At 48.7% G+C, this 26,006-nt stretch overlaps 1 protein-coding gene across 6 annotated transcripts in view; it reads left to right on the top strand.

Moving 5' to 3' along the window:
- Positions 1–26,006, top strand: part of PRKAG2 (protein kinase AMP-activated non-catalytic subunit gamma 2) — a gene marked incomplete at its 5' end in the record, with an annotated part of 260,276 nt that overhangs the window by 146,374 nt on the left and 87,896 nt on the right. For 3 of the 6 annotated variants that reach the window (XM_080701976.1, XM_080701975.1, XM_080701979.1), the window contains one exon: positions 4,314–4,525. The exons of the other annotated variants lie outside the window; for them this stretch is intronic. In XM_080701976.1, coding sequence (XP_080558102.1) covers positions 4,314–4,525 — 212 coding nt within the window. The remainder of the gene's footprint in view (positions 1–4,313; positions 4,526–26,006) is intronic. 6 annotated transcript variants of the gene reach the window in all.

Raw genomic sequence — 26,006 nt, 5'->3', positions numbered from 1 at the left:
TGTCTTTCTTTCTTTCTTTTCTTATACCAGGAATTGAACCCACTGGTGCTCTACCACTGAGCTATACCCTGGCCATATACATATATATATATATAATTTTTTTTTTAATTTTGAGACAGGGTCTCAATAATTTTCCCAGACAGGTCTCAAACTTGCGACGGTCCCGCTTCAGCCTCCTGCGTGTCTGGGATTGCAGGCGTGCACCACCGTGCCTGGAAATGAATCACTAACCCTTACAACAGCAGGAAAGGATAGTGAACATTGAACGCAAGTGATACGGTCTGAGATTTGATAGACAAACCTACCCCACTTGTCTCCTAAAACATTGCATACTTGAGAAATAGAGCAAAGGGAAAGGAAAATAACCCGAGGGGAAAAGTAGCTCCGAGGACATCGAGGCAGGTTTAAGTCCTTGATGCAGGGGTGGGTGACTAAGTCACGTTGCTGCAGCGCCGCGCTCAGGCTTCTGCACGCGGCCCAAGCCCCTGGACCACGGAGCTGGCAGAATGAAGGGGTGAGCCAGGCGTGGTGGCACACGCCTGTAGCCATGTTACTTGGGAAGCTGAGACAGGAGGATCACAGGTTCGAGGCCAGCTTCAGCACCTTAGCAAGACCCTCAAGAACTTAGCAGGACCATGTTTGAACTGAAAAATAAACAGGGCTGGGGGTCTAGCTCAGAGGTAGAAAGCCCCTAAATTCAATCCCCAGTCCTGGGAGAAGCAACAGGTTAAAAATTAAAAGGTGCACACCTGTAATCCCAGCACTGGGGAGACTGAGACGGGAGGATCGCAGGCTCGAGGCCAGACTCAACAACTTAGAAAAGCCCTGAGCAACTTAGTGAAACCCTGTTTGAAAGTAAAAACTGGAATGGGCTCGGGGTGTAGCTTGGAGGTGGAATGCCCCTGAGTTCCATCCCCAGTGCCAAGAAATAAACAAACACATGTAGAAGCAGAGTCTCTCCACCTGCAGAAGAGGCACCTGCACAGGCAGCTGCGGCTGCTTCTGTCACGTCCCACCAGGACCCAGCTCCTGCCACGTGGGCTCTGGCGCGTCTGGCAGCTCCGGCCTTATTTGACCAGGTAGACTTTCACGGGGCACCGTGATTACCCACGATCGTGAGGTCCACGTCGCCCGGCGAGCTTCCCCGCACGCCACACTCAGGCCCCTTGCAGCCTCCCTCTCTGTCTCTGTCCCTCGACAGCATGGATTCCATTCTCTCTGGTGGAAGCCCTCCCTCTGACACCCTGTGACCATCACTGCTATCTTTCCAAACCAGGAATGCTGACCCCTGCATCTCTACGATGAGCAGTTAGTGGTTTAAATCCTCCCTCTTCCCTTGCCTTTTGGAACAGCAGTTGGCCACATGAGGTCTGCCCTCTGCCCTCCTTTCGCATCCTGCCAGGCTTGCGTGTGAGCAGGGCAGCGTGGCCCACCAGCCCATTCACACGGGAGAGGGCTGGAGCCCAGGCACAGACATCTGGTCGACCTGGCCTGTTTGTTCTCAGGTTAAGGGATTGGTTGGCTCACCAGCCCCTGGCTAGTTAGTGGTCAGGAACAAGACTTCTGAGACTTCTGAAATCCAGGCCTGTGTGTCCAGCCTGCAGGAGAGCCCTGCAGGTCCAATGGCACCTCTGCCCCCTCCACACACACAGGGCTCCCGCCGGCACCGCCAGCCAGGCCCTGTGAAGTCACCAGCCCATGGCTCCCTGGTGTCTGGAGCCACTTCATGGAGTCCTGTGTGGCTGCCAGGGAAGTTTCTGTTCCCTCACTAGGCCTATTCACAGGGCCCGGCCTGGCTGGGGAGAATCAAAGGCATTGTTCACTCCTGGAGGCTGACAGCGGCCCCAAACAAAGTCCTTAAAAAGCAGAAGAGGGGGGGGCACCTTCTTCAAAGAAACCAAACATGGGACCGGCCTGTCCTCTGGCCAGAGCCTTCTTGGGTTACCCTTGCCGCCTCCCAGTCCTGTCTGGGCCTTTAGGAAAGTCGCCTGGACGGGGGACAGGTCCATCGCGCTGTCTGAGAGCTCCGTGGCTCTCCAGGGTCTCTTCCCTCCTCCCGCTTCGGGGTACCAGTACTCCTCCGTGGGGATGTGGGTTTGCTTTGGGCTTTGTCTTCTTTTTATTTTTATTTTTTCAGGACTGAACCCAGTGGTGCTGTACCACTGAGCTACATCCCCAGCGCTTTTTTGTTTTTTATTTGAGACAGGGCTTCCACTAATCTGCCCAGGCAGGCCTCGGACTTGCCATCCTCCTGCCCCCAAGTGGCTGGGATCACAGGCGCGCTCCACGCAGGGCGCGGCTTCGCTTTGATTCCACGTTCCCCAGCCGCAGTGAAGGGGGAGATTTCATCTGTTTGTCTTAACGCTCTCCTCCTTCCCCACCTGCACCGAGGGACGGCTGCTGATTTGCTGAGCAGACACAAGGCTTTCCTGAGAGGTGACAGTTCCCCCGCAAAGAAATAAATAGCTTACTTAAAAGTGCTGGGGGAGCCGGGCGTGGTGCACACGCTCATCATCCCAGCATTCGGGAAGCTGAGACCGGAGGATCGTGGTTCGCAGACAGCCTCAGCTACTTAGTGAGGCCCTTTGTAACGCAGTGTTTCAAAATAAAGAATAAAAACTAGGGCTGGGGGGTGTAGCTCTGAGGTAGAATGCCCCTGGGTTCTATCTCCAGGACTGCAAAATAAATTGAATAAATAAATAATGAATAATAAAAGTGCTGGGGGTTGTGGCAGCACCACCCCACTTCCCTCTTTGTTTATTAACTGTGATTGTCATTCTCGCCTGCCCACAGTCCTCTCTTGCCAGTGTCCACCCCTTACTGAGAAGACAGGACAGTGCAGGGAAGTCTCCTCCTTGTTCATCTGTGTCTCTGAACTTTCTGGCTGGTGTTTAGGTCAGCTTTTCCGTCTCTGTGACTCAAATACCTGACAGGAACAAGTTAGAGGGGAAAGATTTATTTGACTCGTGGTTTCAGAGGTTCAGTCCACGGTCAGCCAGCTCCAACCAGCTTTCCCATCTGGAAAGCAGAGAGGAGAGGAAGGGAGCAGGACCGCTGAAGCCCCAGGACACTCCCCCAGGGACCTGCCTCCTCAGCAGCATGCTGCCTGCCCGGTTGCCACCCAGTAACTCCATCCAGATTATCTACTCATTGGTGCATCTATCCACCGATAAAATGAGAGCGCTGATCCAGTCGTTTCACCTCTGTACAGTTCTGCGTAGCTGACACGTGAGCTTTTCTGGGGGACATTCTCTAGCCAAACCCTATCATCTGAGGCTGGCTGCGAACCCCGATCCTGCTGTCTCAGCCTCCCAAATGCTGGGATTACAAGCATGTGCCACCACGCCCGGCTTTTATTCTTTATTTTGAAACAGGATCTCACTAGGTTACCATGTGCTGGCCTCAAACTTGGAATCCTCCTGTCCCAGCCTCCCAAGGACTGGGGATACAGACATGCCTGCTGTGCCTGGCGTCTAGTCTTTGTTGTAGAAGGACACGGGCACCGGGACCCACCACAGTCAGCAAAGCCTCATCCTCCCCTGGCCAATCTGCGTACACCCCGTCTCTAAACAAGATCACGCTCACGGGGGCTGAGGTTGAGGGCTTCCATCCAGCACAGTTACCTACAGCATAGCTAGATGTGCGTGAGAGTCGCCTGCCACCAACAGGCCCCTGGGTGCCAGGGACCCCTGGAATCGGACAGCCTCTGACCTCTGGCAGATCTGTGCCCCCAGTGTCCCTGCAATTCTTTATTGGCACTGCTGTCCCCCACTCCCCCCACCACCACGTTTTTCTGTCCATCTGGGTCTTTGCTTCTCAAGCGCCCGGGGCCAGCCACACTCCCTCTGCACCCATCCTCACGGCGCTCCCACCCGCGGTGGCTCACGGTGGCAGGGTTTGAACTTCATGACACAGCAGAGTGCATCTCCTGTGGCTCTTGGCGACCGTTGTCATGTGATGCCTGTAACGCTGACCTCAGCCTCAGCCACCTGGATCTCACAGCACCGCACACCTGCTTGGGCAGGAGCTCGGTGGGCGGGAGAGGAGGAGAGAGCGTGGGGCGTGGCCTCAGGACTCTGTGGGACCCCGCCCCAGCAAGCTCACCCGCGCCTGGGAGGCCTGGTCAGGACCTTCGATTCTGGCCCAGCAGTTCTGAGACTCGACTTATTAGGCTTATTAGCGCTCTTCCCCCGTATTCAGAATTTAACCACTGAGATTTTTACCATTGGGATTTTGGCACGGGATGCACAAGTGCCCTTTTCTGTCCCCTCCTCCTGGGCCACTGCTCTAACCGGCTCCTTCCTTCCCCGCAGCCTCCAGCGTCTCCTCCTCCCCTTCGACTCCCACCCAAGTGACCAAGCAGCACACGTTTCCTCTCGAGTCCTACAAACATGAGCCTGAGCGCTTGGAAAACCGCATCTACGCCTCTTCCCCGCCGGACACCGGCCAGCGGTTCTGCCTGGCCTTCCAGAGTCCCACCAGGCCCCCGCTGGCATCACCGACACACCAGGCTCCCTGCAGATCCGTAAGTCCGGGCCCTTCTCCAGAAGGCGGAGGCGGGGGGTGGGACCCGTGGCTTGCCCTGGCCAGGCTGAGTGCCGCTGGCGGCTTGAGTCACAGGCTGAGGAGGAAGCAGCCAGGGCACCCGGTGAGTGGGCACCAGAGGAAAAGGACCAGTCTTCCCATCTAGAGGTAGAATGCCCCTAAGAACAATCCCCAGTAACACACACACACACACACACACACACACACACACACACACACACACACTTCTGAAGGCCTAAAAATATTTCAATATTATTTGTTTCTGCCATTCAGGACAAAAAGACACTTTCTATAAATATTGATTATAAAGATCATTTTTCTAAAATTGGGTCCCATGAGTTTTATTCTAAAACTGGAAAAGGGAGTGAGGTCATTAATGGGTCGTTAGTGGACACTCTCATCAGATCATTGATGTGTTGGGCCTGCTGCTGCCATGGGTGCAGATGATAAACACAGGAGCTCCGCCCACAGGAAGGGGGGGGCGGAATGGGGGAGCGGGAGCGTTTATCCACCACTTGATTGGTGGATACAGGGGAGGGTTTTAATAACCATCTGCCAATCGAACAGAGGAAGGAGTCTGGTCTTTTATGGGGTGTGGACAGGTAAAACCTCACCGCAAAGCGTGTAGAGCCAGTCTAGTTATGAGAGAGAAAAGCATTTCATCCCATAAAAATGAGTAAAGAAAACAATTCTAGAGAAAGTGGATGTATTTTTTTTTCCAGCAAGGAAGAGTGATAATCATCACTTTGTATTTTAGAATGATTCCCTCTGCCAGGCCCAGACATTAGATCGGATTCCAGGACAGGGGCTCAAGTGAAATGCAGGGCGACGCTGTCTGGGCCTGGCAGCAGCTGACAGTGGAAAAAAGTGGAATAGTGTTAAAGAGTAAAGAGCCGTGCTAAGTGTGCAAGTGGGCCACCGGGCGTGGTGGCGCACACTTGCAATCCTAGTACTTGGGAGGCTGGGACAGGAGGAGCGCAGGTTCTAGACTAGCCTCCACAACTTAGTGAGACCCTGTTTCAAAATAAAGAATAAAAAAGAAAATAGGGCTGGGGAAGTGCTTGGTGGTAGAACGCCCCTGGGTTCAATCCCTAGTACCACACACATACACATAAAAAGAGCTGTGCTGGGCACAGTGGCACACGCCTGTGATTTTAGTGCTTGGGGAGACTGAGACAGGAGAATCACAGGTTCGTGGCCAGCCTCAGCAATTTAGTGAGACCTTTGTTAACTTAGTAAGACTCTATTTCAAAATTTAAAAAAGGGGGGCTATGGATGTAGCTTAGAAGTAGATTGCCCTGAGTTCAATCTCTAGGGGGAAAAAAAAGCTGTATAGGAGGTAGAATTGAAAGGAGTTTGTTGCCGCTGGGTGTGGTGGCACACACGTGTAGTCCCAGTACTTGGGAGAGTGAGACAGGAGGATTGCAGGTTCTAGACTAGCCTCCACAACTTAGTGAGGCCCTGTTTCAAAGTAAAAAATAAAACAGGGCTGGGAGTGTAGCTCAGAGGTAGAATGGCCCTGGGTTCAATCCCCAGTACCACAAAAAGAAAGGAAGGAAGACAGGAGGGAGGGAGGGAGGGGAGAGAAAGAAAGAAAGAAAGAAAGAAAGAAAGAAAGAAAGAAAGAAAGAAAGAAAGGAGTTTGAGATGTGGTTATTGTCTAATTCAAAGAGAAAGAGAGAAGAATCAAAGATGATTTCAAATATTGTCCCTTGGGAAATTGGATGGGTGGTAGGTTCATTTTCTTGGCTAGAGAACAAAGGAGGAAGAGAGGACTGTGCCTGTGTGCATGGTGTGTGTGTGTGTGTGTGTGTGTGTGTGTGTGTGCGCGCGCTCGTGTGCTGTGCAGACATACATCATACATGGGTGTGTCCAGCTGGTGGTGGTACCATAAGGGTACAGATATCCAAGTGGAAGTGTCCAGAGGGCGGTTGGACGTGTGAGTCTGGAGCTGGAGATTAAGATTTGAAAATCATCTGAATATAAATGATAACAGATCTCATAATAGTAGAGGAAATAACCCAGAGAACGATACGGTGCCGGTGAAAAAGAGCCAGAAGAACGTGGGCATCTCAGAGACAAACAGGAGAAGGATCTAAGTTGCCTGGAGAGCAGACTGTGAACGGGCAGAGCTCCAGAAGGAAAGGGACGTACGTGCCGTGTTTCAGTGTGAGGGAGAGGCCGCAGTACCCAGGGCAGCGGACTGGCCACGAAGCCCAAGGACCGAGGTCACCGTGACCTCCACAAGAGCACTTTGTTGACCACTGTGCGGTCAGGAACAGAAGCCACATAATGTGGGAGAAAGGGTTCCAGGGAAAACTTTTAAGAATCTGGGGATGAAGGGGAAGCCAGGGCTGTAGCTGGAAGAATGGAGGTGAGGCAGTGGCCTCCTGTAAACGCATGTAGATTAAACTAACTGGGGCGTGAGTAGGAGGGAGAGTGGAAGAGAGTCAAAGTAAGGAGGAGAAAGAAAGCGTCCACCTTGTGTTGAACAGGAAGGAGAGAGTCTGTCTTATACCAACATTAGAGGCCCCTTGCATTGGGTTGAAAGGAGGTGTTTGAAGGATTAGCAATTTTCTCACTTCCCTCCAGCAGCTGATACTCTATTTCAGTGCCCTGACCCAGAATACCTGACAACAACTTAGAGGAAGATTTATTTGCTCACAGTTGTGGTGATTTCAGGGGTTCAGTCCATGTTAGGCCAGGTGAAGTCTGCAGAGCATAGGGCATAGCAGTGCAGCAGAGCAATATACATTCCCTAAAAACAGACTCTGAGATTGGCACAAAGCCAGGCGCAGTGGTGCACCTCTGTAATCCAAGTACTTGGGAGGCTGAGACAGGAAGCTTGTGGTTCAAGGCCAGCCTCAGCAACTTAGCAGGACTCTCGCAAAACTCAAAGTAATGCCGGGCGTGGTGGCGCACGCTTGTAATCCCGGTACTTGGGAGGCTGAGACAGGAGGATCGCACAGGTTCGAAGCCAGCCTCAGATACTTAGTGAGGCTCTCAGCAACTTAGTGAGACCGTGTTTCCAAATAAAATATAAAATAGGTCTGGGAGTGTAGCCTGGAGGTAGAGAGCCCCTAGGTTCCATCCTCAGTACCAAAACCAAAACAAAAACAAAGTAAAAGTAAAAAGGACTAGGGGTGAATGCAGCTCAGAGTAGAATGCTTTTGGATTCCATCCCCAGGACCTAGAAGAGAGAAAGACCGCCACGGGCTTTGATTAGGAAGTGCTCTTGCAGTCAGCCCCCGGGGCAGAGAGGAAGGAGGCAGGAGCTGAGGGCGGCGTTGTGGTACCGCATGGTCTCCAGCCATGCCCACGGAGGTGCGGAAGGTGGCCCAGAGGAGTCAGCCCCTCTCCCTCACCTCAGCCAGTCAGTGGACGGCAGCTGTCCTGGCAAGGGGGCTGACTCGGGCAAGGTGCCCTCCTCGGCTGGCTGCCGGCTGAGTGTTGTCAGTTGACAGTATTCCCAGCAGGTGGGGAAGCATCCTTCATCCTCAGAAGGGGTCTGAGTCCCGCATCTCCACCTCTCACACATGGAACCATTCCTTACTTCGGTTATCTAATTAGTGCTGCCCACATCCCAGCAGATGGACATGAGCATTACCCCAGCTCGTCTTATGATGTACCTAACACACAACTAAACCGAGGGGAAGCCCAGAGGGCGAGGAACGGCGTCCCTGGCCCCAAACCAGCGCCACCTGCCAGCCCTCCGGGGAAGGGGCCATCCGGCCCCGGCTGAGCCTTCGGTGGCTGCATCCCCAGTGTCCCCGAGACAGCACGAGAGACCCCGCAGCAGGACCGCGCTGCACAGGCGTGAGCTCCCGAGCCGCAGGCACCGTGGAGGTGGCTCACTCGTTTCCAAGGGCTGCCCCACTGAACGGCACGGGCGGAGTGGCCCCCACTGCAGGAATGGATGTGGCCCGCTCTGGAGGCTGGGCATCTGCCAGGGTTTGGACGAGTGTCCCCCAAAGGCCCGGATGTGCAGGCTTAGTCCTGAGGTCTTTAGTTCATCAGGCTTGAAAGGGAATATGTGACCGTGGTGTGTGTCTGTCTGTCTGTCTGTCTCTCCTTCTCTGTGCTTTTCTGGCTTAAGCTGTGAGTGCTCCCTCTGACATACACTAAACCATAGTGTGCTGCTCTGACCACATGCCTTGAACTTGAACGTCCAGGTCTGTGAGTCTAAACCTCTACTTCCTCAGGAGCCCCTGTGAGGTTTTGTTACATCAACGGAGAGCTGACTGATACAAAGTCCAAGATCACGTTGCCAGCAGGTCTGGTTTCTGCCGAGGCCTCACACGTCCTCCTCTGTGCGCTCCTCCTCTTCCCCATCGTATAAAGATACTCGTCCTACAGGACTAAGCCCACCATACGATCTCATTTAACCGAATCTCTACTTTAAAGGTCCAGTCCTCAAACACAGTCACACTGGGGTAAAAAGCCTTCAACATACCAATTTGGGGAAAGCACAATTCAGTCCCGAACATATAATAAATTATGTTTGTTGTCTTAAGCCACCGAGCTTTGGGGAGATGTGTTACGCAGCACTAGATAACTAGCACTTGCTCCATCCTCTGTGTGGGGAGATGATAGCACGACTCAGTGAACTCAGCAGTAGAAGAGGACCAGGAGCATGAGTCCCTCTTTAAAATGGGCGGTCTTGCCAGTGTGCCGGCACATGCCTGCAATCCTTCTATTCAGGAGGCTAAGACAGGAGGACCTCAACCGTGAGGCCAACTTGGGCAACTAGCAAGAGCCTGTCTCCAAGTAAAAAATCAAAAGGGCCAGAATATAGCTGTGTCGTAGGGTGTTTCTAGGAGTCAATACCAGAGAAACAAAGCAAACAAATAAAAAGCAGACTGTCTTGCTAGCAAATAGTCCTCAAGACCCTGGCTTTCCTGGTAGGAATACTTGGAGAAAGTCACTGGCCAATCTTTCAAGGTGGTTGTCTGAACTAGTTACCTTTGTGTGTGTGTGGTACTGGGGATGGAACCCAGGGGCATCCTACCTCTGAGCTACACCCCCACCCTATTTTTTCTTTTTTTTTTTTTTTGGTGGTACTGGGGTTCCTGGAAGCCCTTCTACCTTTGGGCTATACTCCCACACCTATTTTATATATTTTTTGGAAACAGGGTCTCTTAAGCCAGTGCGGCTGCCTTTGAACCTGCGTGATCCTCCTGTCTCTGCCTCCCAAGCGCGGGGATTATAAGCGTGTGCCACCACGCCCGGATTCAGCCCTATGTTTTTAGTCTTTTTATTTTTCGAAACAGGGTCTCACTGAGTTGCAAAGGGCTAAGTGGCTGAGGCTGTCCGTGAACCACGCTCTGGGATTACAAGAGTGCGCCACCACCACGTGGTGCCTGGCTACTAATTACTTTTTTTTTTTCAAGATACTTTGAAATGTTCAAGGAGGTGGAAATGCTAACTATCCTGATTGTCTATTCTATTGCCCAAATCAAATTATTATCTTGTACCCACAAATATATACAAATATGTGTCAATCAAGTTTTAACTTAAGAGACAAGCACTTGAAAATTAATAAATATTTTAGCCGGGCGTGGTGGCGCACGCTTGTAATCCCCGCGCTTGGGAGGCAGAGACAGGAGGATCGCGCAGGTTCGAAGCTAGCCGCGTGCACTGGCTTAGGAGACCCTGTTTCCAAATAAAAAATGTAAAAATAGGTCTGGGAGCGTAGCCCGGAGATAGAAGGGCTTCCAGGAACCCCAGTACCACCAAAATAAATAAATAAATAAATAAATAAATAAATAAATAAATAAATAAATAAATATTTTGACTATCTTGATATTAAGAAGTTAAAGATTTTTATATGCAATACTTTGTTTTTATATCCCTACCATGTTAAATATCAAATTACAACCCAATATGAACTTGATGTTAAAACTGTCTCCCCCAAAATGGCAAACTCACTGTTCCTCCATCTATTGTCCACAACAGATTAGATGTTTTAAAAATAGTGTAGAGAAAAAAATCTCACTGGGTCAAGGAGTAGGAGCTACAGAGGGAACCGACTCACAGTGGGAACGGTTATTGGAAGCGGAGCTCGGACAAGTGCTGCCTGTGAAGAGACAGGCGGAGGTTATCTGTCCTTCCAGCTGTCAGAAGACATATCACAATTGGCATTCTTCCTGTGTTCCTGCACTGTTGGAATCGTGGGTCCATAAGCAGAAAGAAGGCAGAGCCCTAAGGAGAGAGACATCCATGGCCGAGAACTTGGCCAATTTCCCGAGCAGTCTCTTGGCCTTTGAGATTCTTGTACATCCTGCGCCCCAGGCAGCTGAGCTCCAGGAAGATGCTGGATCTTTAGAGAATGACACCTGCCTAGCCCCATCATCTTTCCAGGGACCCCCGAGGGGAATGCTTTGTTCAATGGCTGTTTCCTAAGACCCTCTTATTTGGGGACACTATCCTAGACACTGAGTAATTCAAGTATGGTTGAGATGATTCTTGTCCCGGGGAGTCTCCCCAGCACAAGGACGTCGTATAGAGGCAGAGCCTGGAGCTAAAGCAGTTGAAAGGCTCTCCCCCTTCACTCACTGGAGAACAAAGCTCCCAGACGGGGTATGTGCTGCTTCTTTTATTTTATTTTATTTTTGTACTGGGGGTTGAACCCAGGGCCACCCTACCTCTGAGCTGTACCCCCACCCCTATTTTAGACCACAAGTTCATTACTTGAGACCACCTGAGGCCAGCTTCAGCAACTTTGCCAGATCCTCAGGAACTTAGCAAGACCCTGTTTCAAAATTAAAAGAAAAAAAAAAGGCTGCTGGTATAACTCAGACGTAGACTATCCCTTGGGTTCAATTCCCAGTAATACCCCCTCCAAAAATTATACAACCTGCTTAAGAACTGGAGGGAGGAAGTTGGGAGTGACGCACTGTTAGGAGGCTGGAAGGGACTTGTTCTTCCTCCTCTCCTTGAGGAAGAAAGGGCTGCAAAGCCGGAGGAGGTGGCACAGAGAAGCACGACAAACTTGTCATCATTTACCCACAGGGCTCTCAGAGAAGTGCTAGAGTTGGTGTGAAATGTCTCCCCAAGGACCAGCTGTTAAAGGTGCTGCTCTTAGGAGGTGGTGGAGCCTTTAATAGGCAGAGCCTAACGGGAGGTCTTTAGGTCATTGCAGTGTCATTGAAGGAGACGGTAGGACCTCAGCCCTTCCTCTTTCTTTTTTCTCCCTGGCTTCCAGCATGAGTGGTTTCTCTCTGCCACGTGCTCCCACCATGATGTGATTCTGCACCGCAGGTGCTGCGACAAGGCCAACCAGTCGAGCCCCGGAACCTCCCAACCCATGAGCAGAAATAAGCCTTTTCTCTCTGTAAGCCCATTATGCTCAGGTATTTTGTTATAGAAACAGAAAGCTGACTAACACAAGTGAGTCGGTCAGACTTGTATCTGATAGAAGGATTCCTCCAGTGGCTGACCAGAGGCTGGAATTTGTGGGGGAAGACTAAGCCTGAAACTGGTAAAAGCAGCACCACAGCAGCCCAGTGAGAAGCAGCAGAGGAGTGGAGACTTAGAGGAAGGGTCTAATTATCAAAGAGCATAGGAGGTAAAATGGGTGCTTCCGGGATGTGTGGAAGGTGGGGAGACGCTCGGTTTCTGGCATTAGGAGGTGAGTGAGCACGTCATTAACTGAGCTAGGAGACTACAGGGAGGGGAAGCAGATCTGAGCGAAAGGCAGGTTCCATTTGGGGCACTTTTTATGTGGGGTGCATGAAATAGAGACATCAGGGGCTTGGATAAATAATTCTGGGATGGAGATGCAGATATTGGGAAGTGAATCCTCGTCCCTGTTACTTACCATGCATTAAGCCCAAGAACTCAAGGCCCTGGACCTCAGCCTTCCTCCTCTGTGGGTGCTGGCACAGGAAGGAAGACAAACCCAGTTCAATTCTACGAAAGAGGCAAGCTTCTTCACCATTATAGTTGTGTGGGAATGCACTGGGGGACTGGGCAATAAAGGGTGGGAAACTTGCTGTAGCTGCACCTGCGTCCTGCGTCCTGGCTGCTGGCCTTGATTTGCATTTAGATGAGAATTCCTGCAGCTCAGGATTGTCCCCTAACTCCCAGCACTTTAGGAAAGCATTAACTTGAGCTGGTAGAGTGTCGTCGGTACAGCGGGGACATAAACCATAACACCAGTATTAACAGCGTTCCCGTAACGACTCCGTAGAAACAAGCTGTTGAGGGGGTGGAAAAGTTTAGAACAAGCCTCCTCGGCCGTCGTCCCCCAGAGAATGGCGCGCACACCCTGTTAATGAGTGACCACCAGCCCCAGAGCTGGTGTGCCCAAGCACGTTTTTTTCCACTCTTTCTGAGCCGTCACAGAGAGCCCCGAGAGCCTTGGCAGCTTGAGTCTTGGGTTAAAAGTGACAGCTGCCAGCCGGGCTTGGTGGCTGACGCCTTGGAATTCCAGTACTTGGGAGGCTGAGACCTGGAGGACTGAGGACAGCCTCGGCAACTTAGCAAGACCCTGTTTCAAAACAAACAAAAAAAAGGGCTGGGGTGTAGCTCAGAGGTTGAAGGTCCCTGAGTTCAATTCCCAATAGCGCGTGCGCACACACACACACACCCCACAAGAATAACAGCTGCTCATCTTGGGCATGATTACTGGATATATATATATATATATATATATATATATATATATATATATATTTAGAAAAACATATATTTTATGTTAGAATAGAAACGGAAGCAGGAAGTTCCATAAAAGACTCTCAGAGGCCGGGTGTGGTGGCGCACGCTTGTAATCCCTGTGCTTGGCACGCAGAGACAGGAGGATCGCGTAAGTTCAAAGCCAGCCTCAGCTACTTAGTGAGACTGTCAGCAACTTAGTGAGATCCTGTTTCCAAATAAAGTATAAAACACCCCCATTACCACACACAAAAAAAGCTTACATTCAGCTGGGCATGGTGGTGCATGCTTGTAATCCCAGCATTTGGGAGGTTGAGACAGGAGGATCTGGTAAAAGAGAGACTAAAAAATAGGGCTGGGGGTAGAATGCTTCTGGATTCCATCCATAATACCACACACACACACAAAAAAAGTCTACATCCATTTTTTTTTTTTTTTTTACAAATTGCTAAGGCTTTTCAATTATCATGCTTGGGTCTGATTAAGCCACTCTTTACTTTATTTGCATTTACTTTTAAAAATTAAAAACATCTGGAAGAAGTATTTGGTTCTCTCACTAAAAAATAACATTCCTCAACCAGGCGTGGTGGCACACGCCTGTAATCCCAATGTTTGGGAGGCTGAGATAGGAGGATACAGGTTCGAGGACAACCTCAGCTATTTAGTGAAGCCCTTTGCAACTCAGTGAGACCTGTTTCAAAATAAAGAATAAAAAATAGCGGTGAGGATGTCGCTCTGCGGTAGAATACCCCTGGGTTCCATCTCCACACCCCCCCCACACACACACATTCCTCAGCCAGGCGTGGTGGCACATAGAATCCCCGTACTTGGGAGGATCATAGGTTTGTGACCAGCCTCAGCTACTTAGACCCTGTTTCAAAATAAAGAATAAAAAATAGGGTGGTAGGTGGAAAAGAATAAATAAATATAAATAAATAAATAACTGCTCTCTTTGACAGTACATATACTAAAATTGGAATGATACAGAGATTCGCGTGGCCCCTGTGCAGGCATGGCACACAGATTTATTCCATATTTTTACTATCACTGTGAACTTATGAGACTAGAATGCACCCATAAAAGTATAAAAGAAAAAATATTTTTAAAAGACTGGGGGTGTGGCTTGGATTTGGAATGCCCCTGGTTCAATTCCCAGTGCAAAAAAAAAAAAAAAAATGTTATGAGTAGCTTGAACAGCATTTATAACATACCAGAAGCCAGCAGATAAAGACCAAACTGATGTGTGGATAAAAAAAAAAAGGACTTCCATTTCATTGGAGTTACTCACTAGTGATGAGATTCTTTTAAGAAAGAATCCTCCAGCAACTAGGGGGCCGTGGAAGTGTTTGCACTAGCCCCCTGCCCAAGACTCAGCTGCAGATGGGGGAGGGGTTCCTTCATAGATCTGTCCTTGTTCCTGGGCTGGAATCTGAGTTTTAAGGGATTTAAATATATATATAACAATTAATTCCTTGTAGTGATTTGAAAAAAAAGTATGAGAACATATGAACAGAGCTTAGTAATTTAGGATTTACTTTTGTAAAAGCATGTTGACAAATATTACATGTCATATTTGCATTTGGGACATTATAACATACATATAAAACATAAGACATCCAGTGTTAACACTGCTCTCCCGTACCTAACTTGGATTTAGACACTGAGCACTTTATATTTGGTAGGAAGGAACTTTCAAAGTTTCACCAAAGTTTTATATTTTTTTGTACTGGGGATGGAACCCAGGGGCATTCTACCTTTGAGCTACACCCCCAGCCCTATTTTTTATTCTTTTTTTTTTAATTTATTTCATTGGTGCACCGTATTCATACATCATAATGGGATAAAAATAATACTTTTGTAGACATACATGCACACATCGCCCAGTTAGCCCCTACCCGATCCCCACCCCGTTCCCTCCCCATCCCTCCTTCCCATGCTTGGCTTAGTGGTTGACATCTAGTATTATAGCAATTTATCCAATATTAACGTTGATAATCTCACATAACAGTTTCATTTGTCTGATACCAAGCTTTTGATGACTTAAGGATAACATCTCAATATTTATTTTTGCTTTCTTTCTTACCAGAGAATATTTCTTTCTTTTTCTTTTTTAAGGTGAAACTATCATATATTTATTTATTTATTTTTCACAAAAAATCTATCCTAATATGGAATATGGACTCTAGATACCCAAAATGACCTCGAAAAAGAACAAAGCTAGAAAATGTATATTTTCTGATTTCAAACCATATAAAGTTACAGTAATTGAAAGAGTGTAGTACTGTTCTAAAGGCAGATATATGAACCAATGGAGTTAAATAAAAGCCTAGAGATAAATTCTTCCATATATTGTCAAGTTATTTTTGACAAGGTTTCCACAAACATTTGGTGGAGGAAATAATAATCTTTTAACTAAATATTGTTGAAAAATAATAATTACATGGAAAAGAATAAAATCGGGCCCTTACATAACACCATATACAAATATTAACTCAAAATATATAAAAGACCTAAATATAAATCTTAATAGTATAAACTTTTAGAAGAAAATCTGGGTCATAAAACCTCACAACACTGAAATTGGCAGTGATTTCTTGGATATGATTTCAATGGCACAGGCAACAAAAGGGTAAACAAACTCCCTAAAAAATAAAAGCATATTGTATATCCAAAGACAATGTAAACCGAGTTAAAAGTTACTGATAGAATGGGATAAAATATTTCCAAATGCTATATCTGAAGTTATATTAGTATTCCAACTAGAAATCCTAAAAATTAGAAACAATAAAAGCAAACAATACAATTTAGAGATAGGTAAAAGACTAACATAAATAATGAATCTCCACAGATAACCAATCTTAGTTGTCTGTTGGATGGAAAATCTTGTTTCTCTGGTTCTGGTGTGAGTTACCTATTTCTTCTTTGTAGTTAATCTCTTTGAGTATTTTCTCTAGCACTGGTTTTGAAGACATAAATTCCTTCAGTTCCTGTTTGTCGTGGAAGCTTCTTATTTCCCCATCTAATTTGATAGAAAGTTTTGCTGGGTAGGAAATTTTTGGCTGGAAGTTGTTTTCTTTCAGAGTTTGGAATATGTTACTCCAAGCCCTTCTGGCTCTCATAACTTGGTTTGGGAAGTCTGGAGTGATTCTAATTGGTTTGCCTCTGAATGTCACTTGGCCCTTTGTTTTTGTTGCCTTTAAGATTCTCTGCTTGGCTTCCACATTGGTCATTTCGACAATTATGTGGCGTGGGGATCCTCTTCTCCGATCCTATCTAAAGGGAGTTCTATAAGTTTCCTGGACCTGTGTATTGATCTCTTGCTCTATGTTTGGAAATTTTTCTGCTATTATTTCTTTGAAGATATTACTTATCCCTTTGGTTTCACCTTCTTTTCCCTCTTCTATTCCAATTATTCTTAGGTTAGCTCTCTTAAAATGGGCCCATATTTCTTCAATGTCAGATTCCTGCTGTTGGATTTTTTTTTTCTAGATTAGAAACTATGCATTCATTTTTGGAGTGATCATCTTCTAAAATCAAGATTCTATTCTCCATGTGGTCTAGTCGGTTGTTTGTACTTTGAATTGAGGCCTTTACTTCATTAATTGCATCCTTTATCTCTTTTTGACTCTCTCTGAATTCTTTTCGAAACACCTCTATTATTTCTACAGTTATTTTTCTGATTTGATCTTCTAGAAATCTCTGAATTTCTGTTTTATCAGGTTCTGATGTTGTGGGGTTGTGGGCATTCATTGCTCCATTGTTATTCCTCTTTCCCATGATTTCGGAAGTTTGTGCCTTCTCTGGGTTCTTCCCGTGGGTTACTACGACTTCACTTAAGGTGCTCTGGATCTCGAGTCTGTGGTATTTCGGTCCCCACTACTCCTTTACTGGGTTGTATGGCAGAGTCTCAGACCCAGGGAGTCAATCGAGGCTGCTTTAGACCATGGGGGGTGCCAGGTTGGGCGTTCTCCTATGGTGTGATATCTCTGCCACCGCCACTCCCCCACTGGGTCAAGTCCCTGGGAGTCAGTACTGGGATTTCTCTTCCAGGGCCCGCAATTTGGCTCACTGTTGTTGAGTGCGCAGATGTAACTGTAGTGGATTCGGTGAATTCGCTGCTGCTGCCACTGGTGGCAATATGGCGCTGCTGCCACGCCCTCGGCCGTGAGGCTGGCGTATTTCTTCTCTGGTTTTGAGCTCCGCTCTGAGTCCCTGCAGGGTGTACTGAGCCCAACCACTGGGAGCTTTAGATGCTCCCTGCGCCGAGAAATCTGCCGAATCCCGCCCAGCTGTTCCGCAGCGGCTCACCTCGGCTCGCTGTCCGCCGCTCCTCTCTGGAGCCTGGTGGGCTGTTGAGTGCGTTGGTCTGGTGCCGTCCGGTGAATTCGCCGCTGCCGCCGGCAGTAAGGCGCTGCTGCTGCGTCCTCGGGCGTGAGGCCAGCATATCTCCTCTGTGGCTCTGAGTTCCGTTATGAGTTCCCTTCCTCTCTGGGGCTGGTGCTGCAAAAGAAGATGGCGCCCGCCGCTCCACGCTGCGGCTCCGGCTGTAGCACTGCGGTCTGGTTTCTGGTGTCTCGTTTTTCCAGCCCTCTTTTTCTCTGTCCCTTGTAATTACATTTTTTGTTTCTCTGCTGATGGTGTTTTCTGGCTATGAAAGGCGCTGATTTTGTGGTAATAGAGATTGGTTGTTAGCGGGGCTCGTAAGCCCCGCTTTCCTCCGTCGCCATCTTCCCGGAAGTCCCTTATTCTTTATTTTGAAACAGGGTCTCATTAAGCTACTTAGTGAGATGAGCTAAGCAGCTGAGACTGTCCTCGAACTGCCATCCTCCTGTCTCAGCCTCCCAAGTACTGGGATTACAAGTGTGTACCACAACACCTGGCTCATCAATTCCTTACCAAAATCCTCACAAACCTTAAAAAGCTGGTATTAAAGTGGTTTTTTTCCTTGAATATTCTAAAACATGCCAGTTTGGATTAACCCTCAAAATTTCAGGGCATGAAAAACATAAATAGAGTACCCAAGAATCTGTTTAACACAGTTAAGGATAATTCTGTTTACAGTTATGACAGAAATACCTTCAACTTTCAGATTGTTAAAAAAAAATTCCCTAAGTAAACATAAAATATCAAGTTAATTATTAACACAAGTAATATATCATGTCAACCAATTTTTCAGCCAAAATCAGAATTTGGCCTTCTTAATCCATCTGGCAGTTAGAGATTGGTTTGAGGATCTCTTAAGACCAACTCAAATGTTTGCACCCTGTATCAGCCTGCTTCCCACTACTATTAGCACAGAGCCACAGACTGGGAAAGTTTTCACAAAAAGAAGTTCATTTGCGTCGTGGTTCTAGTCCACAGTGGAGGGGCTGCGTCTAGTGATGCCCTTGTTGGCATCACAGGCAAATGACAGAGACTGCATGTGTACATGAGCATCTCTGAGCTACACCCCAGCCCTATTTTATTTTTTTAACTTACACATTTATTTTTGTGTGTTTGATACTAGGATTAATTGAACCCAGGGGTGTTCTACCTCTCAATTACATACACCCTTAGCTTTTTATTTTGAAACCAGGTCTCACTAAGTTGCTGAGGGCCTTACTAAATTGCTGGGGCTGGCCTTGAACCTGCGATCCTCCTGGTTCAGCCTCCCAAGTACTGGGATTACAGGTGTGTGCCACCATGGCCGGCTCTTTCACTTCTTCTAAAGCACCAGGGTTCATTCAAGAGGACCCTGCCCTGATGGCCTCATCTAGGGTCATTTCCTAAAGTCCCCAGCTCTAAATACTATAGTCAGCTTAGGGCTCCACCATTTCAATACCTCACAAACGCCAACACGAGTCCGAGGAGACAGACTGTATTCAGAGCCTAGTACTGGCCACATTTAACAGACTAGGGAACAGTCCCAGTTATGGCTTCTTCTCTGCCGGAATGTAGGAATGAACTGTAGAAACAATCTCCCATGAACGCAGCCAGTGGAGACCGTGCCCTGAATTCATTTAGAGCCTGTCCTTGGAGCCCCGTCAGGCTGTGCCCACGCCACATGCTAGAGTGAGCAGAGGCCTTGTCTTCAAAGGAGACGCTTGGTCCTAGGAGCTCAAGAATCTGTTCCGGGCCTGGTGCTTGTAACCCCAGCATTCAGGAGGCGGCGACCGGAGGATCGCGGTTCACGGACAGCCTCAGCTACTTAGTGAGGCCTTTTCCAACTCAATGAGACCCTGTTTCAAAAACGAAAAAGACTAAAAAATAGGTTGGGGGTGTAGCTCCGAGGTAGAATGCTTTGGCTTCCATATCCAGCACTGCAAAGCAAAAAACAAAACAAAAAGATAAAAAGAAGGAAGAAAAAAAGTATCTGTTCCTTCGCTCCCAGGGCACTGCCTAGAGAAGCTCTTTCTGCATCTCACCCACCTGCTTATTCAATCTTACAAATAGACAAGGAAGGGAAAACTGTTTCCCACCAGGAATAAAGCGTAGACTATATTTAACCTGTGTGTTGAGTTCACAGACTGCTGTCCTGGCCCGGCTGGGACCCTGTGTGAAGATACCTAGATGCTGTAAGGGGAAAAGCTGCAAGGCCAACATAAATCCTCGCCATCGCTTTTCTAGAAGGTGAGAAAAGCAAAACAAAAGGCCTTGAGAACGCCTGCCTCTCGGAACTCAGAGCAGAGATGGCATTTAGCCTGTTGGCCTGGCTTCAGAGGAGTGCACAGCCAGGGCTCCCGGAACAAAGCAGATTCCTTTTTTTTTTTTCTTTTTTTTCTGGGAGATAGAGACAGGAAGCAGAAACAGCGGTAGAGCAGGAATCTATTGCCAGGGAAAAGTGAACACAAATAACAAAGGGCCCTGAAAACAAAAGTCGGCAAGAGTGCTTTTTAAAATCTCACCTGGCCCAGTCGCATTGACAAATCTATTTTGCCGTGAGCAGCAAAGGGTCAGATTTTATTTCCATCTGAACAGCGTACGGCGCTGTAGTAGCGAGTTAGCGTGGGCCATGATGGGTCAGTCACCAAATCCCGTTGCTAGTGAAGAGAGCCCTGGGGTCTTCCTGGCGCTCCGCGTGGTGCCAACAGCCCCGGGACTACCTGTTATATTCCATTCTCTTCCAGTCTTGTGGCCTTAAATTCTAAACTGACTTAGGTCATCATCATCCATTCAGCAGGAGGTTCTGAGCTTCATGTCCAGCTTAGGCCTTTAATCCAGAAGGGCAGCATCAAATAAGTAGTGGCCTCTCATTCGCCTCCGTCAGAAATGACCTCAAGGAGCTCGGCGTGGTGGCGCACGCTCGTCATCCCCGCGCTTGGGAGGCTGAGACAGGAGGATCGCACAGGTTCGAAGCCAGCCTCAGCTACTTAGTGAGCCTCTCAGCAACTTAGTGAGACCCTGTTTCCAAATAAAATAGAAAAAAGGTCTGGGAGTATAGCCTGGAGGTAAAAAGCCTCTGGGTTCCACCAAAAAAAAAAAAAAAAAAAAAAGAAAAGAAAAGAGAAAAAAAGAAACGACCTCAAGGCCCACTGGTCGGAGCTCTTCTGGTGCTAGAGACGGGCGCTGTCGGGGAAGAGCGCCGCCTTCCTTGTTCTCTGTGAAGGCATTAGTCCTCACCCAGGACTGAATTAGACCAGGCACACGCGGTGGCAAATAATGTATGAAAATGTCATTTCCAGGCTTAAAATAGTCTTTAGTGGCCTGGAGAATAAGTAGAACAATTCTCGATAAAGCACACGCTCTGGGACCTGTGCAGTGAACTTTTCTAGCATTTTTTGAATATAATATTATTTCTTCTTTCCTTACAAATAAATCAAGACGGCGCACTTATTTTCTTAAAGCGAATGATGCTTCATCATAACCCAGTACGCTCAGTGTCTTCTGCCTGGCTCTGGATTATGAAACTGGAGACTTGGATGCAAGCTCATTCGTTGATGGCCAGCTGAGGGTCAGACCCACACTATTTAGTTAATGAATTCTCCAACCAGCCCTGCAAAGGAGACATTGCCACCCCAGCTTTTGTAGGAAAAGAACCAAGGTTTGAAAAATAAAATTGGCCTCAGATTGGATGACTCGTCAGTGGTAGAGATATGATTCAAATTGAGAGCTACATCCCCTTTTTTGGTACTGTGGATTGAACCCAGAGACATTCTACCTCCAAGTTACGCCCCCCCCACCCCGCCATTTTTTATTTTATTTTTTATTTTTTATTACTTATTTTATTTTTATTTTTTGTGGTACTAGAGATGGAACCCTTCTTGGGGCTAAACTCCCAGGCCTATTGTATATTTTTATTTGGAAACAGGGTCTCTCCTGGTTTCGATCCTCCTATCTCTGCCTCCCAAGTGCGGGGATTACAAGCGTGCACCACTACGCCCGGCCTTATTTTTGTTTTTTAAACAGGGTCTCTCTAAGTTGCTGAGGCTGGCCTTGAACCTGTGATCCTCCCATCTCAGCCTCCCAAATACTGGGATCACAGGTGTGTGCCACCATACCGGCTGATAACTACCTTTGAAATCCACATTCTTCTCACTTTACCAAACTCAGAGCAGCAGCAGTTATTGGCACCAAGCCCGAGCTCAGCCCTGGGCCAGGCCCGCAGCCCATCAGCACAGGGCGCAGAGACTGATGCCCTGCAGCCATTGGCTGGGATGTGCACAGCCGAAGTTCAGAGCAGAGAAGTGTGAGGTCAACATGCGTCTCGTCCCCATCAGGACTACGTATCCTTTTATGTATGCTCTGGTCACTTGTTTTGAGGTTGCGAATAATCTTGGAAATCTTAATTAAAATCAGTATCAGCCGATACCCTTTGGAGGTTTCTGTCTTGGCACTTTTGGATTCTGTGCTAGCAAACTACTGAGCCGTGTGAGTCAGCTCTTGGTTGCTGTGGCCAAAATTTCGGACAAGAACAATGTAGCAGAGGAAAGGTTTCTTTGGGCTCAGGGCTTCGTGGTTTCGTCCAAGGTTGGCTGGCTCCATTACTTTGGGCGTCAGGTGAGCAGAACATCGTGGCACAAAAGCATAGAGGCCGGGCGCGGTGCGCACGCTTGTCATCCCCGCGCTTGGGGGCGGAGACAGGGGGATCGCGCAGGTTCGAAGCCAGCCGCGCTGGCTTAAGAGATCCTGTTTCCAAATAAAAATATAAAAATAGGTCTGGGAGTGTAGCCCGGAGGTAGAAGGGCTTCCAGGAACCCCAGGACCATGAAGAAGAAGGAGAAGAGAAGAAGAAGAAATGAAGAAGAGCTTAGAAGAGGAGAGCTGCTCAGCTCACGGCAGCCAAGAAGGAGAGCAGAGAGAGAGCAAAGAGAGAGAGGAGAGCAGAGGAGAAAGCGAGAGAGAGCGAGAGAGAGCGAGAGAGCGGAGAAAGCAGAGAGAGAGCAAAGAGAGAGAGGAGAGCAGAGGAGAAAGCGAGAGAGAGCGAGAGAGAGCGAGAGAGAGAGGAGAGCAGAGGAGAAAGCGAGAGAGAGCGAGAGAGAGCGAGAGAGAGAGGAGAGCAGAGGAGAAAGCGAGAGAGAGCGAGAGAGAGCGAGAGAGAGAGGAGAGCAGAGGAGAAAGCGAGAGAGAGCGAGAGAGAGCGAGAGAGAGAGGAGAGCAGAGGAGAAAGCGAGAGAGAGCAGAGAGAGAGCAAAGAGAGAGAGGAGAGCAGAGGAGAAAGCGAGAGAGAGCGAGAGAGAGCGAGAGAGAGAGGAGAGCAGAGGAGAAAGCGAGAGAGAGCGAGAGAGAGAGAGAGGAGAGCAGAGGAGAAAGCGAGAGAGAGCGAGCGAGAGCGAGAGAGCGGAGAAAGCAGAGAGAGAGAACAAAGAGAGAGGAGAGGAGAACGCAGAGAGGAGAGAGCAGAGTGTGCATGTGCAAAACACAGAAAGAGAGGGAGAGAGAGAGGAGAGCGCGTGAGCAAGGGAGGGGGAAGGTAAGCCCTCCCAGGAGTCCACTCAGCCACCAGTGGGTGAGTGCACTGCTGGGGTCAGAGCCCTGTGACCCAGCCATTTCCCACAAGCCCCGCCCAGCGTTGTCCTCAGCACATGAGCTTTGGGGGATGGTCCAGATCCAAATTATAGCCTCAAACAATGCAGGCAAGTCCCCTTCCACTCCGAAGTCAGGAGGCACCAACACCTTGACCCTGTGTGCGCGCGCTCTCCAGTCACTGACACCCCTCCCCTAGACCCTGCCGAACGAGCCAGTCCGCAGAGCTCCGTGCTGAGCCGAACACGGCCGCGTCCAGACCCTCGTCGTCATGAGCATGCTTGGCGCTGCCGACCGCTACAGTCCTAGTTATTTCCAGGTTCCCTCGACTCACCGAGTAACACATCTGTTTCTATGGTTACAACAAATAATGACGTGCTTATAATTTTCTAAATTTACAGTAAAGTGACATATGGTCCTACTCAGATTTCAGGTTTGCTTGTTTATTTATTTATTTATATTGGGGATGGAACCCAGGGGCATTCTACCCCCAAAGCTACACCCTCAGCCCTGTTTTTTAATTATTTTGAAGCAGGGTCTCACTAAATTGCGGAGGGCCTCAGTAAGTAGCCGAGGCTGGCCACAAACCTGCGGTCCTCCCGTCTCAGCCTCCCAAGCGCTGGGATTACAAGCGTGCGCCACCACGCCTGACAGATTTCAAGTTTTAAAAAATTTAGCTTGAAGCCGGGCGTGGCAGCGCACACTTGTAATCCCCGCGCTTGGGAGGCTGAGACAGGAGGATCGCGCAGGTTCGAAGCCAGCCTCAGCTACTTAGTGAGGCTCTCAGCAACTCAGTGAGACCCTGTTTCCAAATAAAGTATAAAATAGGTCTGGGAGTGTAGCCCGGAGGTAGAAAAGCCCCTGGGTTTCACCCCCAGTACCACACACACACACACACACACACACATGCACAAATTTAGCTTGTGTTTCCAGTTACCGTAGTTTATTCAATGGTTAAAAACCAGTTCTGGGTTTGGGGAGCGTGTCATTGCTGGTCACGCTGCTGCAACCACACTTGTACAGTTAGGTTTGTCCGACCGTGACCACATCCCAGAAGAAAAAGTGGACGGCTTTTCGCCAGATGTGGGCAGTGTGCTCCGGAGGGCCTGTCTCGAGGTTCAGCTCTGTGGGGTGCACCAGTGGCTTACTGAGCTCTTCCCAAGAGCTGGCACCTCAGTACCCGGCTTTACGTGTCCTTGACACGCCTCGTCCTCACGCTCCGTGGTGGGTGCTATTATGGGCCCTGCTCTACACATGAGCAAACGGGCCTGTGGCCCAGGCGAGCGCACGGCCCCGCTCCTGCTGCGACGGCCTGTTGTCGCCTTCTGCAATTCCTGACTCCTGAACAAGGGCCACTTCCCACTGTCTGTCTTCGTCCATCTTCTGCCACAGCAGAATACTTGGAGCTGGGTAATTTATAAAGAACAGAGATTTATTTCTCCACCTCTGGGAAGTCCAAAGGCATGGTGCTAGCGTCAGGTGAGGGTCCTCCTGCTGCACCCCAACATGGTAGACATTTCAAAAGGCCGAATTCAACCATAGGAGCAACATATGCTGTGCCCTTTGACCCTTCTCCACTTCCTCCTCTTCTCTCCCCCTCCTCCTCCTCCTCTTCCTGCTCCTCTTCCTCCTCACCTCCTCCTTCTCCTCTTCCCCTCCTCCTTCTCCTCCTCCTCTCCTCTCAGTGGACTCTCTCTGGCTTTCTCCCCTAGCAAGCTGATAACAGTGGAAGTTTAGGAGAACAGTGATAAGGCCCAGCAATCCATCCCTTCACGGGTAAATTCCTTTTTCCTTCAACTAGAGATAGTTGTCCCCGGGGTAGGAGGGAGGGGAGGGAAGGGTTAGAGGTTGGGTAGGGCGGATTGGGTGAGATGTATGACTACAGTGCACAAATAAACATGTATAAATAAAATAAAAAGAAGACAAGACACAGTGCAGGGGTGGCCGGGGCACCCGGCTGGGGAGGAGGGGCACGCCTGCCATCCCGGGACTTGGGAGCCTAAAGCAGGGGGACCCCAGGTTCACAACCAGCCTCAGAGACTTAGTGAGACCCTGGCAACCTAGCAAGAAAGACTCTGTTTCAAAACAAAATAAAATAGGGCTGAAATGTAGGCCAGAGGTAGAAAGCTCCTGGGTTCAATTCCCAGGACCAATTAAAAAAAAAACAACAACAGATAAAGGAAACCTCAGCATTTATGGAACACAAATAAGTTCTCACTTTGAAAGCACAGCGAGTGTTTAAAATACTCATGATAAAATAACAGTTTTTAAGTGGGTAAGACTTTATCGTAAGGAGAGCACCTGTCAACCTAACCGGGACTTGTCTCGTGCAGGAATGGGAGCTGGGTGGGTTCCTGCCACCCGGGGCATAAGGCTGCGGCGGGTTGGGCTCAGCCTGCACTGGCAGGGCAGCGGGTCGTAAGACTGCGGACTTTCCAGACCGCGCCCGCCAGCCTATCTGCCGCATCTCAGAACCGCGATTAGGATCCAGCGCGCGGGCCGCGGGGTTGTCCTGTGCTTGCAGCTGACCGAGCATGTCCTGTTGATCATCCAGAACTCGCCCTAAAGGGCAGTTTTTATCCTGTTTTCAAGGTGACTCAAGCTAGTCAGTCAACCCTGGAATCGCTTAAAATGTGTCGCACAAGCGGGGCGTGGTGGTGCACGCCTGCAATCCCAGGACTTGGGAGACTGAGACAGGAGGATGGCAGGTCCAAGAAACTTCATGAGGCCCTCAGCAACAATACCTCTGGGTTCAATCCCCAGTAGTAAAACTAATAATAATGATGATAATAATAATAATAATAATAATATCAAAATAAAATGAAGTGTGTGTGTAAAGAAAATGCTATCTTTTTTACTAGCAA

This window comes from Muscardinus avellanarius (assembly GCF_963383645.1).
Source record: "Muscardinus avellanarius genome assembly, chromosome: 9".
In the NCBI taxonomy this organism is placed as follows: Eukaryota; Metazoa; Chordata; class Mammalia; order Rodentia; family Gliridae; genus Muscardinus; species Muscardinus avellanarius.
The sequence above is the reverse complement of the archived record's forward strand: the minus strand, read 5'-3'. Positions and strand labels throughout refer to the sequence as shown.